The sequence below is a fragment of the Mya arenaria genome, chromosome 10, assembly GCF_026914265.1.
Source record: "Mya arenaria isolate MELC-2E11 chromosome 10, ASM2691426v1".
Classification (NCBI taxonomy): Eukaryota; Metazoa; Mollusca; class Bivalvia; order Myida; family Myidae; genus Mya; species Mya arenaria.
The window spans coordinates 31,781,632-31,802,561 of record NC_069131.1 but is presented as its reverse complement, the minus strand read 5'-3'; the positions used below and the strand labels follow the sequence as shown (position 1 = coordinate 31,802,561).

Sequence of the window (20,930 nt, the reverse complement as noted above, 5' to 3'; positions counted from 1 at the left end):
ATCACTGTTGGGTCATATTGGTTTGATTCCCATTGCTAGTACTTGTTGGATCTCTTTTGTTGGTTGAACTGTTGTTTTTTGACTGTTATTATTGATATTCATACATGTATAATATGTTAAGTGCTTAGTATTCAACACTTATTATTATTATTGTTATCATAAGAAATATTATTATTCAAAAATCATATAAATATATAATTTTTTTTTTTTTTTTTATGTCCTTGTACTTTAGTTATGTTTTACATTTACAATGTGCATCATAATGTTTTATTATATGAACAACTCTTTTTATAGATATTTAAATAAAAATTAATTCTGTACAACCATTTTTTGTTTCTTTTGCTACAATTTGTATGATAGTGTCAGACATTTTCTACAGAAATGATAAATTTGTCATAAAAAAGCACAGCAAAAAATCAGAGCTCATGGTAACTTCTTTAAATGCTGATTCTCATCAAAATGAACTTGAAGTTGAATTGCATCATTAAATGTATGATTCTTCATTAAATTTGATGAGATCTCCTGCCAATTGACCTTTAGGGACATGCACCTTTAAAACTGCAATCTTACAGATTAACTGATTTTGATATCATTGCCTTCAATTCAGTCAGTCATATAAGATGATACACAAAATAACAGATCTCAGTTGTTTGAAACACTGTCAAAAGACTCCATTTTCTTAAAGCGTTAGAAACGCTTTTTAACCATAAATATATCCATTTTCAAACAAAGATACGTACAAATGTTATCTGATCTTCTATCAGCAATCTTTTATCACTGGTTTTCAGACATTTTTTTGTCAAAACGGTCAAGATAATTCTGTAAAAATGTTTTCTGATCTTCCATCAGCAATCTTATATCACTGGTTTTCAGACATTTTTTTGTCAAAATGGTCAGTCTGAGAATGCAGCTTTAAACTTGAGCACTGTATTTACAATAATGAACAATTTCAGTTATGAAAATTAAAATACATATGAGCAGATGTATTGAATCATTGAGAGAGTCTTGAAATATTATGTATGATCATGCTGGACATGAGCCTATTGTTTCTGGAAATTTGCATGTGTACCAAGTTTCATTTAAATCTCAAGGCTGTTTGAATTTGGGCCAAGAAAATATTCGGCCTACAGTACTGCGCTAACGACACCTAGGCTTATTGACTATAACAATACTAAAGTAACATGATAGGAAAAAGCTCAATCCAAGGGCTGCCAGAAAAAGCACGGTGCTCATACAAACTAAGTTAACCGGGTGGCTAGTTATTGCCCACAAACGTTAACTCGATTTTATGTCTTTTTAATATTAACCATGGGAGTTTACACAGTCATTGGAATAAAAAGATCATAGACAATCATATTAATAACAACGGTATTTTTTACAATTTAATAATAACATTAAACATGATACAATTCAATAACAATAAATTGTCCTTGGTATGCACTAATCCCTTTAAAGGTTCATTTGCCAAGGGTAAAAAAAACACATCTTGCTTCTTTTTGAAAAATCTCTTGTTCGACTGTTATCGGCTATAAAGTGTTGTTTCACATCCTGTGTCATAATTTTAAGTTCTAAATGTCTACTTTTTGTACCAAACATTTGAATTTATGTCACTTGTGTGCATTCCTTTAGTCCTTGCAGTCAAGGAAAGTTTTCATTCATATTGACACACTTCATTTATTTTATCTCTGTTCTTGAACCGATTCCGTCTCTTGTGTTTTGCACAAATTTTTCTTGTAAAACCACTGATATAGCAGGTGCTATCAGATCAATGGTATCAACTGCCTACTCCTGTTGAGCATCAACTTGGCAGAATCAAACATCCAGAATGGACATCTCTGAAATAAAATAAATAGTTTTATCATCATCCAACTTAGCCAGAAAAAATAAAAATATAAAAGACTCTTAACTGTTAAAGCTGCACTCTCACACAGATATACCGTTTTGACAACTTTTTTTTTTATTTTTTGTCTTGGAAAGAGGCAATTTCTGCGTAAATATCTGCAAACGAGTGATATAAGCCTGCTGACAAAAAAAATCAGATCACCGATTTTCATATCTCCATTTAAAAATTATTATTTTATGGCTAATTTTAAAAGCGTTACTAACGGTTTAAGAAAAATGCATTAAAAATTATTTTATTTACTTAAAAATGAAAATCTGCGATCCAATGTTTTGTCAGCAGTCTTATATTACTGGTTTTCTTGCACGTTTGCATAAATTGGCAGTCGAAGACAAAAAAAAACAGTTGTCAAAATGTTTAATCTGTGAGAGTGCAGCTTTAATATCAGTCAGATATTTAAATAGTTACAATTTACTAGTAAATATTAATAAGCTGTTATTTTAAGACCTGCATATTTGTTTACATACAGCACAGCAGTCAGTATTTAAATGCCCTTCTTAATCACATTTAAGCTTCATTTACTTGACTTTTTTGAAGTTGCAGATTTTAACAATTTCACACTAATTGCAACATATCATTCATTTAATTTAATAACAAACTCAACAAACCACAATTGAATGCATACTTCATAACAACCAATATGTATTTGAAGTCTTTGAGAACTACTATGAAAGTCTTTACCATTATATTTGTTATTTTACCCCACCCACTTAAATGTGTACTGAAGTTGGGTATAAACGTCGAAAACTTCATTGACATTTACAAAAAACGGTAGATATTTATAGAAGAATGTATAACCTGATGTTCCTAACATGTTTTACTCACCTATCGATCTATTTTGCCAATTATGCTCTTCCTTTCACTCGTATCGATAACTAGGAAATTGAATGCGGAAATAAACCGGAAGTCACCTTTGTCGCAAAGCATTATGGGCTTCTGGAATAAGGCGAATGGTTACAACTGACTGGTGCAATAGTCAGCAATAGACTTGGCGTCAATTGAATTTAGTTTGAAGGATAAACAATAACACTTTTTTACCTTTTTTTTTCAAAAAATTGATTGCAGACATAGAAACAGTGATTCGTCACAATCGTGAGTTTATTTGTTTGTCATACTGTACCAAATTATTTGGGAATATTGTAAGCACATGTTTTAATAATACCATTTTACCTCAGGACAATTTTTCAATAAGAACTCAGTCAAGTATGAAATATTTCCATTTTGGAAGAATGCTATATATATAGATCTTTTACATTTGAAGATTTGGAAATTATTATTGGTTATTCTTTAAAAATTGTCAAAATTTGAGTAGATCTATGGTAATGCAATTAGTAGCTCAAAATTTTAATCCTTCAATTGTTATTTTAAAAACTGTTTTACTTAATGATAAAGGAAATTTATTCATTTTATTAAACAGATGTGCACAGGAAGGTATGCAATTCTAATTTTGTTAATTTTATCTAAAATTGAAAACTTATGGCCAAGTATCTGTAGATGTTGATATATATTATATATACAATTGACTGTTTTTATTGCTTATTAGTGTTGGGAATCGGACTGAAATATTACTATAGATAATCGGTTTATGAAAACAATCAATGATCGATTATTAATCGATTTAATCATTATTTAACTATCTTTGGTCATCATATATAAGGCATATAGATACACTACATGAACCAATTTAAGAAAAAATGTTCCCTTCAGGGTTCAAATTTAGACTCGCATACTCGCAAAATGCGAGCGACAATTGTAAATTGCGAGTGACTTTTATTCAAGCTCGCAAAATTCTGCGAGTGGCTTTTTCTAGACCACAAAATTTTAAAAGGAAAGTAGAATAAACATAAACTTACTCCGCTACGTTGTCGAGTGTAAACAACCTATAAGTGGCATGTTTACACTACCCGTATAAAGAAGACAGTACGGAGTCACGCTCTAGTAAGTTTTCAAAAATAGAACAAATACGGAAAAGGCTGAGTTTTATCTCGAATCTCTCCGGGATGCTCAGATGCGTGCATAATACAAAGTGAATACAAATAACGTAATCACCTAGCTCAATCATTGGCTTAATTTAGCGCTTTCGCGCACTTTATGTAAACCCCATCAAACTTTGAATATATCCGCCCAACTTTCAAAGTGAATAGACTTGGATATATTTTATAGTCCAAAGCATCCACACTACATTTAATGTTGCTTTAAATTTTTATTAAATTTATATTGTTATTGTTTTTATTATTATAGACATGATGAAATCTGTAGCGTGCTCGCCGAATGGGTATTATCTGATGGCGAGGGTAAATATACCCCCCCCCTCACAGTATACAGTGTCAAACACTTAAGATTGATACTTTTTAATATTTATGGTATGTCTTATATCTGCTTTAATTAGATGTCTTATATCTACTTTAATTAGACAATATTATAAGGAAATAAAACAAATAATAAAATTGCAAGTTGATTTTTCATTTTGCGAGTTGCCTCAAAAAGCACTCGCAAAATTTTGCAAGTGCTCCTCAAAGTTAAATTCGAACCCTGCCCTTACAATATTATTTGTACATTTATTTGTATAAATTACATTATTTATTCAGAACGCAACTATACTTTAGTGTTTACAAGTTACTATTACAGATCATGAGACCCCAGGCTCTAAATTTTGTGTACGGTATTGAATACATGTGTAAAGTAAACACAAAGAAAAATATCAATTTCGTTTTGATAATCAGTCAGTAACAAGTAAAACAATCAGTTGAATATTCTGTATGTTTTACAAGAACATTTTCTTTCAGAAAACTGAGAAAACTAAATTCTTACATGATATAAGAAGTAAACAATAACATTTTAAAACCACAAAAGGGTGATGTTGAGAACCAATCCTTTTGCAGTTAAATTACAAAGAAAATTTGTAATAAGGTACTGTAGTGAGCTACTGACATGATAATATGACTAGATAACACAACATAGTACCACATAAACATTTCAACATTAACATGTATTGACCAGAAACAAAATATACTTTCAAGACAATCTTTTAACTGGTAGTCGGTAGTGGTTACGTCTCTTGTTTCTATTTAATCGATTGTTTAAATTTCACTATCGATTGTCGCCGATGTAGGCCTGTCCGATCAATTGTCGATTATAACTGATCATCGGCACAACACTATTGCTTATACTTCAGTGTTTTGAGATTTCATTAAGTTTCAAGTAATATGTTTCATATACTATATCAATATAATTTCCATGTTCTTTTTTTATGCCCCCCTTCGAAGAAGAGGGGTATATTGCTTTGCACAGGCATGTCGGTATGTCGGTCGGTCCGTCGGTCCTTCGGTAGACCAAAGCTTGTCCGAGTGATAATTAAACAATTCCTGGACGTATGGTCATCAAACTTCACATGAAGGTTGGGCCTGACCAGTAGATGACCCCTATTGATTGTGGGGGTCATCAGGTCAAAGGTCAAGGTCACAGTGACCTTTAATGGTAAAATAATTTTAAAGCTTGTCCGAGTGATAACTCAACAATGCCTGCACCCATGGCCCTCAAACTTGACATGGAGGTTGGGCCTGACCAGTAGATGACCCCTATTGTTTTTGAGGGTCATCAGGCCAAAGGTCAAGGTCACAGTGACCTTGAATGGTAAAAGGTTGTCCGAGTGATAAGGTGACAATGCCTGCACCCATGGCCCTCAAACTTGACTTGGAGGATGGGCCTGACCAGTAGCTGACCCCTATTGTTTTTGGGGCTCAATGGGTCAAAGGTCAAGGTCACAGTGACCTTGAATGGTAAAAGGTTGTTCGAGTGATAACTCAACAATGCCTGCACCCATGGCCCTGAAACTTGACTTGGAGGTTAGGCCTGACCAGTAGATGACCCCTATTGTTTTTGGGGCTCAATGGGTCAAAGGTCAAGGTCACAGTGACCTTGAATGGTAAAAGGTTGTTCGAGTGATAACTCAACAATGTCTGCACCCATGGCCCTGAAACTTGACTTGGAGGTTAGGCCTGACCAGTAGATGACCCCTATTGTTTTTGGCGGTCATTGGGCCAAAGGTCAAGGTCACAGTGACCTTTAATGGTAAAAGGTTGTCCGATTGATAACTCAACAATGCCTGCACCCATGGCCCTCAAACTTGACTTGGAGAATTGGCCTTACCAGGAGATGACCCCTATGGCTTTTGGGGGTCATTGGGCCAAAGGTCAAGGTCACAGTGACCTGGAATGGTAAAAGGTTGCCCGATTGATAACTCAACAATGCCTGCACCCATCAGGGTTAGACACTAACATTTTTCACAAGGTAGTCCCTCGGACTACTGGATCCAAAATCTGGGTAGTCCAGCAAAAACTCTGGTAGTCCATAAAAATGAAAGCCTTCAGTGTTTTGTGAAACTTAGCCTTCTTAGAACATTGTCAGTATAACCCTTTGATTGGTCATGATTTTTATCTGTCTCAATCTTAAAATTTCCACATTCTTCAAAACAATTTTTGGCCTTTAAATTTAATTTTAAAACCAAAAAAATGCTAAAAACTATGCTAAAATACCTCAGATAAAAAATCTAAAAACCATGCTAAAATACCCCATAATCTGTCACTTTCAGGAAAATGTTGCAATAAATCACTTGACACTAAAACACCTCGACTGAGATCGTTGCTAAGTTATGGCACAAATGACAGACATCCTACTGATAAGCAATATTTGATTATTGGTATCCTACTATTCAGTATTCTTTGTTAATCTAAACAACATATCATATAATACTTAATAAAACATGATGAAATAAATTCCGAAAATGTTATTAATTATTTTTTGTATGGGAGTAAGATAACAATTAACATGACGCTGCCTGTCACTCAAACTAGGGTCCAGATTAGGCAGGGCTTATCAGTTGCCGTTGCTATCCGCCATGACCTCCGACAATCCTCACATATCAACAGTAGTGTAATTACGCTGTTATATATATTTAACACAAATTATGTCTCATAATTGAGAGATAGTAAAGACAGTTTAAGAAATTCGAAATACTGACATTTTCCCTTTATGCTGCTAAAATTATAATTGATAACAAGGTACTGTTTAGTAGACTAATTCAATTCTCAAAATGTCTTAATGTAAACGTACATAATATACGTATATTTCCGTTTTAATAGCCTTAAAATAAGAAATATCATTATGAGAATTCGTGTACAATATTGATGATATCTTGGGATTTAGTTTGATTTTGAAATTTGTCTCCTTATTGTGCGAAAAGTTTTAAAACCGAGGCATATACATTTGCATTTAAGTTTGTTTGACATATTAGTGAAAATGACACCTCAATTTATGTGAGTTACATTTTTTATTAAATTTAATTAAATATTTGATATATAGCTTAAGGTCACAAAAAGTATATACGTATAGATAAAACAAAATCATATTTTAAAATGACGCAAATCAAAGTAAAAACCTTTGCATGTATAATGACTATGGTCGTTTCAAAATTTCTATGCTGATTGTTAGAACAGTTTTGCATTTCATTTAAAACGGAAATTTATTCATTGAGAGAAACAATAAGGTAGTTATATAAATAATGATAATAATGCATTACACTAGTATAAAACAGGTGATTCTGAATCGAAAAAGGAAGAAAAACAGCGAAATCCATTAAGTTTTGACAATGGATCTATACAAACATCTTTTTTTGTTGATTTTCGGATAGGAAATTAATACATGTTTTGTTTCCCTTTATTTGAGTTTTAAAATAGAGACTGTTATTGCACTGTAACAAAATTCCGATGTTATTTAGAAATAAATTATTTTAAAGCCTAGACATTTTTCTACCTGAATTATACATTGCATACAATTAATAATAATGAACTTATTTAATGTTATACTTGGTTTTATTGCTATGTTTTAACCATGTTCCATGCATTTTTTATCTGATTGTCATTTATAACTTTTGAATTATTATCGTCTGCTTCTGGGTATTTGTCGGAGGTCCTAAATTAAGAGGTCATGTGACACTGTAGGTGTAGCCTTATCGCTATCGGCGTGGTGTTAATTGTTATTTGCCCTAGCTTCAAAGTATAAATGTTACATTTTGGCGCGAAAATTAAAGCACACAACTCTGTCATCGTCTGCACTTACACTGCATTATACCTGTTTTGGCAGTATGATTAATTTATCAGCTGTTCTTCTAAAAGCCAGTTTGAAAGATTTCATAAGCCAGACATAATGTTCCTTCTGTTTGCTTTAAATAAACACCGACATTTGGCAATACCCTAAACCATAATAATTATGACGTATTTTCAGAAAATCTAAATATAGTAAAAACCGTCAAGTGTTTATCTGCATCGTATCTTTCATTGTTTTTGACTGAAAATGCAAGGGATTTAGAAAATCTGCCACTTGGACCCAAATCTACCTTGCTGACATTTAAGCAGAGGTGCACATGTCTGACGATTAAAACACACCATAGAGTGTGAAAATGGTTTTTCCCTTTCTAAATAAAGACATTCTACTGACTGGTTTAAACATTAATCGAAAGGCTATACGAAATGCGCGCGAAATTCGGTTAACAGTCCATGTTGTCCGGAACTGCTCGGCCATCCTCGGCAAGCTTTACAATGAGTGTTTACCGGTGATAATCGGCTTCTTGACATCAAGTTTTACGCAAGTTTAAGCGTAATAAAGATTTTATGCTCAATTAGCTGATGTGATATTTACTTTCTTCTAGTAGTCCGACGGACTATTGACTTAAAATGTCTTGTAGTCCGACCATAAATCTGGTAGTCTCGGACTACCGGACTACTGTTAGTGTCGAACCCTGCCCATGGCCCTCAAACTTGACTTGGAGAATTGGCCTGACCAGGAGATGACCTCTATGGTTTTTGGGGGTCATTGGGCCAAAGGTCAAGGTCACAGTGACCTTTAATGGTAAAAGGTTGTCCGATTGATAACTCAACAATGCCTGCATCCATGGCCCTCAAACTTGACTTGGAGAATTGGCCTGACCAGGAGATGACCCCTATGGTTTTTGGGGGTCATCTGGCCAAAGGTCAAGGTCACAGTGACCTGGAATGGTAAAAGGTTGTCCGAGTGATAACTCGACAATGCCTGCACCCATGGCCCTCAAACTTGACTTTGCGGTTGGGCCTGGCCAGAAGATGGTCCCTATTGATTTAAGGGGTCATTGGGCCAAAGGTCAAGGTCACAGTGACCTGGAATGGTAAAAGGTTATCCGAGTGATAACTTGACAATGGCTGCACCCATGGCCCTCAATCTTGATTTGGAGGTTGAGCCTGGCCAGAAGATTGTCCCTATTAATTTCAGGGGTCATTGGGCCAAAGGTCAAAGTCACAGTGACCTTAAATGATAAAAGGTTGTCCAAGTGATAACTCAACAATGCCTGCACCCATGGCCCTCAAACTTGACATGGAGGTTGGGCCTGACCAGTAGATGACCCCTATTGATTTTAGGGGTCAAAGGTCAAGGTCACAGTGACTTTGAAAGCAAACTCGACAATTCTTGGACCTATGATTAACAAACTTGACATGAAGGTTGGGCCTGCCCAGTAGATGACCCCTATCGACTTTGGGGGTTATCAGGCCATGGTCAATGTCACAGTAACCTTTAACACAAAAAAGTTAACAAATCTTCCCCCACTGATATCTCAACAATGCCAGAACCTATGATCATTAAACTTGACATGGATGTTAAGCCTGACCAGTAGATAACCCTTATTGATTTTAGGATTCATAGAGCCGAAGGTCAAGGTCACAGTGATCTTGAATGGTAAAAGGTTGTCCGAGTGATAACTCAACAATGCCTGAACCCATGGCCTTCAAACTTGACTTGGAGATGCATCTGACTTGTAGATGACCCCTTATGATTTAGGGGTCATCGGGTCAAAGGTCAAGGTCACAGTGACCTTGAATGAAAAAAACTTGTCTTGTGATAACTTGACAATGCCTGCACCCATGGCCCTCAAACTTTGACATTTAGGTTTCTGGTGACCAGCTGATGACTCTGGATTTTGAGTTCATAGAGTCAAAGGTCATGACAGTCATAACACACTTTATCCTCACACTTTAATGGTCATAATCTTAAAACAGCAACAAATCAGCTGTCATTTCGGTCCATGCATATTTCATTCAATTGTCCATATAATCCTGACAACATGGCGCTCAGGGGGGCATAATGTTTGACAAACATCTCTTGTTTAATAATGATATAGATAGACTATACTAATTAGTGATGTTCTGATGATCAATTATAATGAAAAAATAACTGGTATGTTCCTGAAATCAGTTTTTCTTCTTTCATCTTGTCAATTTTGTTCAGTAGTAATCATTAACAATATGGCTAAAGCAACAACAACATTAATAGTGTTTTTTTTTGGTGAAATTTACTGCCTTACTGCCTTCTTCCCTAGTGAAAACTTGTCCATTTTTCACCATATTTTATGTTTTCCAAATTTGATAAGTGGAGATTTCATAACATTAATGAATAAAAAATCTTGACAAGACTTACTATAAATTAACAAAATAATATATGCATAAAAATCTTTAAAACATGTAGTATATCGAATTAGCACAAGCCCACAACCCTGCACTGGTGAAAATTATGTCATCCGGGCTTGTTCTAATTCTGAATTTAATAAAGCAGGGCTTGTTAAAAAAAATATGCCAAGCAATAGAGTAATAATTCAGGCTTGTTCATCCCGAACTCTAATTTCGATGATATATTTTGCCATTAAAATCTAAATTAGATATTTAAGCCTGATTTTGTATTTTTCCCAATGTCAACTTTTTTTCCCAAATTGTATTGTACAGGTGGTAAAAATAATTCCATAAAATACACTAACTAGATATTTTCAATCCTTTACCTAACCTAACATAAGTAGAGTAAAGGATGATGAGTTTTTGTACAAGAATAAAATTACAAGTACGGTACCATGTATTGTCAAAAAACATTTCTTCTATTAATAAACAGCAACGTGAGTGGAACCGATTACCAATAGTCAAACCAGTGTGTGTATACCACGTGATAAATTACGTCATATATGCTACGTCGGAAGGCAACATTTTGCTTAAAATGAACACTTAAATCAAAGATACCTTTTTTTTACACCACCAGTTTAAATGAAACAAAGGGCAGTCTATGCCGCTTAAAGAGCCCCGCATTTGTTTTATTACCGAAATTTGATAAAGTCATTAGTTTCATCAAACACTTCGACAAACCCGTTTTCAAATTCATGTTTTGACAGTGCTCCGTCAGACGGCCGTATTGTGAAAAGGTTTGTCGAAGTGTTTAAAGAAATTAAACCTGCAATCAAACTCTGGTAAATGGCCGAAAGCAAGGCTCCGTAGGTGGCGTAGACTGCACTTTGTTTCATTTAAAATGGTGAAGAAATAGTAAAGTTATCTTTGTTTAAAGTCTTTTTTCAAATCAAAATATTGCCTTCTGACGTAGCATTTATGACGCAATTTATCACGTGGTATACACACACTGCAAACAGGAACTGATTCCCAACACTTTAGTTCTTTAAACATTCTGTGCAACTCTCCAAACTTGCTCCAGGGTCTTAAGTAAAAAAAAAATGACCTAATAAATATTCTGCTTTGTGGCATGTTATTAAATGCTTGATCAACACATATCCACTGAATATTATATATCTTAAAATGTCTGACCTCATCAAATGCAAAAGAATCAGTTACTACAATTCAAAAAAAGATTTTGGTATTAATTTTCTGTCACATAGCTTAGACTTTAAAATTCTAATTAGCTCTTAAAACATGATTTAACATAAGTCATATATGCACTTGCCACTAGATTATTACAAGTTAAAAGGCCATAAATCACTGATTGTGTAAATCACTGATGGTGCAATCAATTGGAAACAAATGGAAATATTACTAGATTTTGATTGGATGCCACCATTCAGAGTTTATTATATTGGTCAGGATTTTGATCCAATCAGATTGTTTGTTATACCTAATCTGATGACAAAACAATTTTTAGGCGGAGCTAAATTAGTCCCACCCAATCAAGAAAGGAACATTACTTTGAATTTGTGTCATTAAGAAACAAAACTATTTTCTAAGCATTCTCGTTCATTTAGAATGTCAAGTCTCATCTTTGATCCCATTTCTAAATGTTAATAAAATCCCATATTGCTGTTAGCATTTCTTATTACATCATCATATCATTTTATGTTTAAATAATTGCTTTGCTTATTTATTAGACTAGTTAATAGTGAAACAGACAGTGTTTCTGTAATGAATATGGAATTCTTTATAATTGGAGATTTTGGAAATGGAAATTTAAGGGGTTTGCTTTAAGAATGAAGGCAATGAAAAATAATAGATTTTACATAAAAAAAGTTGTTAAAATTCAAATCTAAATCAAACACTTCACCTGAAAAAGATTTTTTTTTATTTTATTTTTTTCTTAAAGTAGAGATATATATATATGTCATATTTTCCATTTTAGAATTTTTAAAGAAAGTTGAAGAACTTGAGAAAAAGAAATTTTAGAAAGAAAATTTTCAGTCATATGATTAAGTGAATGTATCAGTTAGTCAGAGACGTAATGTTCTGCTTTGCTTTGCAAATGCTTTGTCTTTTTAATTGTAGTGCAGTGAAAGTTGTGTTTCTTTTATGAATATATATGGTACTCTTTATAATAGGAGATTTTACTTAATCATACCCTTAAATGAACAATTTGTTATAATTTTGTTATAATATAAGGGAATGGTTTTGGGAGGAAAAATAATTAAAGTAATTTTATAGTATCAAAAAGGCTATTGATTGAAAGTATTTAATTAAATCTTTATCAATCTCTTCACTTTGATAATAATTTAAAAATTGAATGATTCTAAAAATATCGAGCTATATGTAATAGTTTAAACAAATTTGAAGAGCTTGAGAACCAGAAACTTACAACTTTTAATATTTAGTGTAGCATCTTTTCTGTACTAGGTAGTGTCAAGGTTTTTCCTGCAGTCCTACTGTGGGGACATTTAAAAGTGTCTGACAAGTTTATGATATACACAGAATGGTGTCACTGTTTCCCGTAAGGATCATAAAAACAATGAAAAGGCCTTTTTCAAAGAACGAAGTCATTCAATACATAGGAAAAGCAATAAATAAGGCCATTTCATAGTAACTTAAATTTAGCCTTAGAAAAAGAAAACTTACAAGTATGGTGGTGCCTAGAATTATGCTATTCAAATGACTTATTAGTATGTGGAAAATGCAGCTATTATAATTTCAACAACTTTAAGGTTTAAATGACAGTATATTAATTATAAATTATTATTCACAAGTAGTTTTAAGGTCAATATGTTTTAAATTTTATTGGGACTTTCCTTAGTGGCGGTGGGGGACAATATTGTGCGAGTGTTCTTCAGGGTTGGAGCTGTGGAGGATGGTATGGCCTAAAAAAAACATAGGCGCCGACCCTACCGTTGTTATAGTCAGTTTGAAAAAAATTTGAAAAACTAAAAAAAAAAAAGCCCCCCCCCCCCCCAATTTTTTTTTTTTTTTTTTTAGTTTTTCAATATGTAGTTTAAAACCTTAAATGCTTATATAGAAGATAACTTTAACACCATTCTCCAATGATGAAAATGACATTCTTATATAAAGCCTAATAAAAAAAAAGAATAAAAAAAAAGCCTACCTATTTTTGAAAAGGATGTAACCCTAACCAAACAATTTATTTTTTTAGGCCTATATTAACGTTGACACACTTTAATAATTGTTGACACTCACATAGGATTATCAAATATATATTTTGATATTTAAAATATCCAATCAAGTTCCATTTCTTGAAATACATATATGATATGTAAACGTGAATTAATCGCCAAATTATAATAAATTAAAGCTGCACTTTCACAGATTTACCAATATTACAACTTTTTTTATTTTGGTCTTGGAAAAAGCAAATTTTTGGTAAATATCTGCAAACCAATGATTGAAGATTGCTGACAAAAGCTAACATCAAAGATTGGCATATTTCGTTCGGAAATTAATGATTAATGGCTTAAGCCTTACTAACGATTTAAGAAAACTGCATAAAACATTAATATATGTGTGGCATGTTAGTATTAAAAGTTTAGCAACTAAAAAATAACACAAGTCATGCATTCAGTGAGTCTGTGACATAAAACAATAAAATTGTATTGTTCAGAATTTAAGATATAAAGAAGAATATAGTAAAATTAATGTACATTTCCATTTATTTTTAATTCAATATACATAAATCACGGACCTATAAACCATAGTTTATAGGTCCATGACATAATATATCATTGAAGGCTACTGACCCTGATCAAATTTTGATAAGAAATTTTTCAATAGCAACTCTCTGACTGTTAGGCCAAATAAAAAAAATGTCTTGTTTCTGGTCACCCGACCGACCCTACTTTTTACCCCCCGACCGTTTTTTTTTATAGCGTAAAGACCGTTTTTTATAATTAGCGTAAAGTGAGCCGGGATTCCCGGTCCCGGCGCCGAAGAGTAAACCGCGCTATCCGACAGTAATATTATATTCGTGACGTGTTTTTTATACGGCCGTGTCGAAGATGGCTGGCCCTGCGCAGACGACGTCTGTTACGCATTTGATAGCCATAAAAATAGACAAATGTTCGCACTTCGACGGTTGTAGTGTCATTAAAGTTGCCCATTCGCAAACAACAATAAAAAGTCTTTTCATCGATTTACATGGCGAGCGAGAAAATGTCCGACTTGGGTGTGGAAACTACATTACTGAAGCAGGCTGAAATGATAAACAAAGAAGGCAAATACATCTTGGAGGCCGATGGAATGAAGGGCTACTTCCACCAGGTAAAGTGTTTGTGTTTTATTACAAATGATGCATTACCAATAATTTTCGTAAAAGTAGTCTTAAAACCCGTTTAAATTTGAAAGGCACGCACTATTTTGTGTAATCCAATTTTCTCATTTGCCATATTAGTGATAACTGATATATTTCAATGACGTGTTTGTCCGTCCAGTAAATGCGTTTTCTTTAAGTAATTTTAACGTCTTAATATATTATGAGCTTAACGAGAACATGCCTGGAATTGGAATGGTTACGTTTGTCCCTCTTTTATGTTTTAACTATAATCAAATGTTCTGTGACTATTGCACTTTATGCAATGACTGACTAACCCTTATTGTTTATTTTATATTGAAAATACATTGTGTATTACTTATATCTTAAAGTACCATTTTAAATATTCAGTGAATTCTTTATAAGCTTTTTTCTAACGTTGCTTTATGGTTAGTACAGGTATGAAACTTTTAAGAAGTATGTGGTTGTGAAGTCGAAAAAGATAGAAATCAGTGTAACTTTGTTTGTGTCCATCTAAGCTGGAGGATTTTCTTCTCGAATCTGTATCATTATTAATAATCATGATTTCCGTTGTAATCCTCATTTATATTCAACTACCATGTTGAAGGGCAAGCATTACTACTGTTCAAATGCAGTTCAAAAAGTATTAACATGCACATACCACTAAGGGGGGGGGTCTAAACAACAAACTGATTTAGTTATTCCTTGTAGGGACACCGCTCCTTATAGAACTATGTCATAAAAGTACACTGCCCTGCCATTCAAAGATGATTTATTCAATAACTTCTTGAAAAGCTATGTGGCGCTCCCATATGACGTTAGATAGTACATACTTGTGCCGACATGAAATCAACTTAATCCCGTTAAAGTAATTTAGTGCCGCATCTCCCTGATACAATGCTGTATTGAAAGTTTTAATGTCTTTATTTTGTTTTATACTGATTTGTTTTATACTGAGCTGTATCGCTTCGTTGAAAGCCAATATAATTACGCTTGGCTAGAGACCAGCAGCTGGTTCATTTGTTGGTTTTGTGAAAGTAAAAGCAAAATATTTATGTATAGGTCAATACTTACTGTTGGTCAATCGAATTGCGTTTATGTGCGAATTGGCCAAAAATATATCATGTTGATATCTTATCCAGTTTGATCCAATTGACTGTTAGTATTCCCTTTATGAGGTACACCAAGACCACTTTCTTCAGGCATTATCATTTAGAGTATTTGCCCGACCGGTTATATAAAAATGCATGCATTGACCTTTTATTTTCGCATTGATACAATAAGTACCTACGTGTTTAAATTATTAATATCGCTCATCAATATTGAAATATTTTAACAGCTGACAGTCGAAAAGGTGTTAAAACTTATTGTCCTGAGAAGTGAGGAAACCAAAAAAACGAAGACGTACTCATATTCCGAGGTAGAAGACCTTCAAAGCAGACTGATGCTTGTTATGGGGAAATCCGAAGCAGGCAATATCGACGTGGATAAATTTGTAGACGTAAGTGAAATTGCATAACGATGTAAATACTTCAGATAAGAGCTCAATACTAAGTGCCAAAGTCCAAAATACAGTTATTCCAAATTATGATAATTTATCTATAAATTGAAATCGGTTATTAAATAACGTGGACAATAAATTGCACAGATTCTGGAATGTAGTTATATTTCGCGACGTCTAGATTGAAGTATTACTTATATTTTTATATCCGTACAACATCATGAAAATGGGGTCAATAAAATAATGATTCCGAATAGTTTGATTCCAAAATGGTATGTGCGCCCGTACCGTAAGCCGTTTGAAACCGTACCGGAAATGAATTTATTTTGCTCAAAATCGCGAGCTCTATTCGAAACAACTATTACATATAGAGGTGTTAGGGAGTTTACACATCCGGTAGCACTTATTTAAACCCAATATTAAACATACCGGACACTTCGGTTGGTAAACATGTAATTAAGATTGTGTAAGTAATGATATTGTATAGATAGAGGTTGTTTGACAATTGTTAATCATAATGCAAGATTGAATTTGGGAACATCGAACGACTGATGCATGATTATTTTGCATGGTGATAGCTTGATTCTGCATATTTTTACTAAATAAAGATAAGAATAAAAGAGAATAACGCAGAGTAACTTATGTGTTGGCTTTCGCTTACAAATGTCTAAATATACATGATATCATCTTCAATACCAGATAAAAATGTAGTATATACATTGTTATTATTTTCACTGCCAGGTATATGTGCAATAAATACAGTATATCATCGTCATTACCTGTCATATTTGTAGTCTATGCAGTATTTTATCTTCGGCAACAGGTATGAGTGTAGTATAGTCAGTTCTATTAAATTAGCCAGTAGTATACACAATATTTTATATTCGCAAACAAGTATAAGAGTAGTATACACGTTTAATTAATCTGCCAACAAGGATAAGTGTAGTATATACAGTATATTATATTCACCACTAGGTATAAGTGTAGTACATATACATTATATTATCTTTTCTCTGTAGACAGTATTATTGGTGAAGTTTATTTTTTTTTTGCTTACTAAAATATCTTATATTGGGATAAAGTTGGTTTATTGCAACATTTGCTTTCATTTCTTTGATAGATTCTGAACAGCCTCGTTCGTCTCGGAAACGTATTTATTAAACTATGCTCTGCCGGATGTGTCCTTTTCAACGACCTTAAAGCTACATTCCGTTGCAACGCAAACAGGTATACCTGCTTGACTATGCGCTTTGGACAAAAAAGTGATCTTCCAATGCTAAGGGTGAGAGAATTTACGAAATGACTGAATTTTGGTCTCAGAAAAATTATAAGTAGATAAGTAATTAATCATAAGCCAATTGGTGTTCTTCTTAACTTGTTCTAATAAAGGTGGACATATATTTTATTTTATGAATATGTTATGTGAATAATTATTTTTCAAATTTCAAAATTAATGTGTACATCACTTTCTATTTGATTCTCCATTTGTTATACACACCGTGTTAAGGATCTATATACATAAAAGATGTAAGTAAATCGAATTGAATGAAACGTAATAGATTAAACATTGTTTTATATAAGGGACGCCAATCTAGTGAAGATAACTTGGACAAAATGATTCCCGCTGTGGCAGAATACATGGAATCTTGCCTAGCGCATTGGTACAGCTACATAAAGGAAACGCGGAAGAAGTATTTTCACCTGAACTTTTTCACCATTGATCAACTAGTGATACTGCAGAAGGAACTTGTGCAAATATCATCTAGCGTAACACCGCTGATGGCAACATATGACTTATTGTCGAATGTGAAATCTAACTGCTGCCTTGGTAATCAATTAGATCACACCATATTATTTATTTCATTTCAATCACCTTCGCACAACATTCTCATGTAATCGACCGTTGCTTAGTGTTTGTTGTTCACATTTAGATTTGTCCATTCCATGGCCAAATCTGTATCCACTTGGTCATAATTAACAATAACATAGATATAGTTACCAGTACCGATAGTGGGACTACAAACATTACTTTCTTCATTCATCTTTTAAATATCTGGGTCATTTATGCAGTAGAAACATAAGGGAAAAGCCATGTATTTCAGCACATACTTTGACGATACGATATTATTTGTTTAATTTGCACACGTATTAAAAGTCATATACTAGTTGAAAGCGAAGATTGTTAAGGTCGGGTTAAAATTTAGATCAGATCAGATGTATCGTAAATTTCGTCGTCGTTAGAATAGCAAAACATATCTGTGTTAATTATGCAATTGCTGATGGCGATGAGGTAATAATTAAAGAGTGCAGTTTGCGATAAGATATGCAAGGTGACAAGAGAGCTCAGTTTGTAACGTTCCTAGTTAAAACCCCGGCGGTCAGTGATTCGAGCCTCACACAAGGCGCATTTTTGTATAGGTTAAATATTTGTATATAGAACCCAATCGTATTTGCTATGGGCCATTACAAAAGTTTATCACTGAAAATATACATAAACACAAATAGGTTCCTCGGGAGAATCTAGAATAGCAAGCTAGATATACTATATATATATATATATATATATATATATATATATATATATATATATATATATATATATCAGTCAAACGGAGACATCAGTACAATTAGTTTCTAGTATATGTGGTATAGTGACAATACAGACACACTGTGCAGAAAAAGGTGCAATACGAATTAGGGATTGGTTATGTAAATTAACAAATAAATACTTTTGAACTGAATTCGTGTGGTACTTGATTTTAAAAATATAAATTAAATAACATGTTTGTGATTGATAAAGTTTTATAACATTTACATGTTTTGATATTAAGCTGATTTAGTGAAAGCCATGGATCTTGCAAAGAAGGACATACAGACGATGGGAAAAGTGAAACAGCGTAACATGGGAAAAACAGGCGAGACGACTGAAGAAGACGAAATAGATTTACAGAGAAGAGAGGAATTTGTTGAGAAATTATTAGCTGTAGAACTGAGTGAAGATATTGCAAGACGATACGTGGATGAACAAATAGATATAACAACATGCGTTTTGGTCGACGGTAACTTTGTTAACAGCACTCTTTAAAGTTCCATAAATCTGTTTGAGTTCACTAATATATACAATGGGTTATTAGGTTCACAATAAAAAAACATCATGATTGGCAACCACAATACAGAAACACCCGGCAAGACAGAAGATAATTGTATAAAACCGATATTTTTCGTATAATACGCGAAAAGACGCTGATTCATATTACCAGAAAGGTGTTATATAGTGATTTTCTGTTTATTATATTCCATTGCCGTTTCAATAATACAACAAGCACGATAGGAATTCAAAACATCAAAAATAGACTAAATACAAATTAAACAAGAACCTCAATTGAAAGATATTGTGATTCCATTTTAGGATTTCATTGTATGGCCATAACATCATCAAGACATGTTTATACACTACCTTTAAATTAAACGTTAAATTACTGTACTCCGAATTTTGAAATCGAAACTAAGGTCGTTAATTCGCATTGAAAGTAGTTTTTTTTGACGGTATCATTTTTAATACTTTTCTCACTTCTATCACGAAAACTATAAATAATAACTTGAAAATAAAAGCGGTCATTTTACTTTCAGCGGTATTCTGGTGCATGGACAATCAAAATGAAGAAGCAGAGATCACCCCTTCGGCTGAAGAAATAAAATTTTCAAAATGGTGCACCGGCGAAAAATCTGTGTCAACGTTGTGGAATGCGAAAATCGAAACATATGATTCTTTCAGGTATATTAAAAATGCGATATTTGCTTTCATTTGAGTCTTAACTTTTTGTAAAAGCTTTTTTCTAGGTTCTGTAGAGGTGTTCTAAAGGCAGTTTGTCTGTACTTTTTAAAATTTTAAATAGAAGCAATATTAGGAATGGCAGGTTGGTTGGGTATTTAAAACATTTTGGCACATAATCATTGACTTTTCGTTTTATATTGGGATGTATTTCTCTTAACATATGCCTCACAAGTATTTATACAAGATGTTTCACTTAAAACAAAAAGACAAATGGATTTGTGTAATCATATTTTCTAAATAACTAACCTGAAACAAAACTTGAACAGTATGGATTATTATTTTTCTCGAGAGGAAACTGAAACCTTTTACACACTTTTCAAAAAATCATGTTTAAGGTTTAGGTAACCCGGTTTTTTATGATTTTCCTGTTTTCATTCATGTATTTTATATTATCTCTAATTGGATTCAAACAGTTGTCTCTAATATATTCAACATTTCAATTGAATAATCTCTTATAACTCCTAGAACAATATTCATGTTTGATTTTAAGAAAAAATACATGTTTGTTTTAGCAAAACTGGTGTCGTGGCCTTGATTTCCGCCTTGAAGGAGCTATGGGATTGCTTCCTGTCTTCAATCACTGATTCAACAGGAACCAGTGATTACCTGAACCTAGAGCATCTTGGAATAATACTCAAGCACTTAGCAGGAAGAGGTTAGGTTAATGCATTTTAATCGGATATCCCTTTTTAAAGTTCAAGGCATTATAAACTAGGTTAAAAGGAATGGATTTGATATTTTATATTTATATTAAATGAGACAAAAAGCTTAAGTGCAAGATTTAATAGTATCCCCACAAACCATTCTTGTGTGTGTGGGGGGAAATATCGTTGACACATACTCTTTTATCATTATGCAAATTT

The 20,930-nt window shown here is 33.2% G+C and overlaps 1 protein-coding gene across 2 annotated transcripts in view; it reads left to right on the top strand.

Moving 5' to 3' along the window:
- LOC128206749 (E3 ubiquitin-protein ligase rnf213-alpha-like) overlaps positions 1–20,930 on the top strand; it is a 91,373-nt gene that overhangs the window by 5,686 nt on the left and 64,757 nt on the right. For both annotated transcript variants that reach the window (XM_052909419.1, XM_052909420.1), the window contains 8 exons: positions 3,318–3,332; positions 14,602–14,721; positions 16,071–16,232; positions 17,353–17,514; positions 17,814–18,060; positions 19,064–19,291; positions 19,863–20,007; positions 20,580–20,722. In XM_052909419.1, the coding sequence (XP_052765379.1) occupies positions 3,318–3,332; positions 14,602–14,721; positions 16,071–16,232; positions 17,353–17,514; positions 17,814–18,060; positions 19,064–19,291; positions 19,863–20,007; positions 20,580–20,722 (1,222 nt within the window). The remainder of the gene's footprint in view (positions 1–3,317; positions 3,333–14,601; positions 14,722–16,070; positions 16,233–17,352; positions 17,515–17,813; positions 18,061–19,063; positions 19,292–19,862; positions 20,008–20,579; positions 20,723–20,930) is intronic.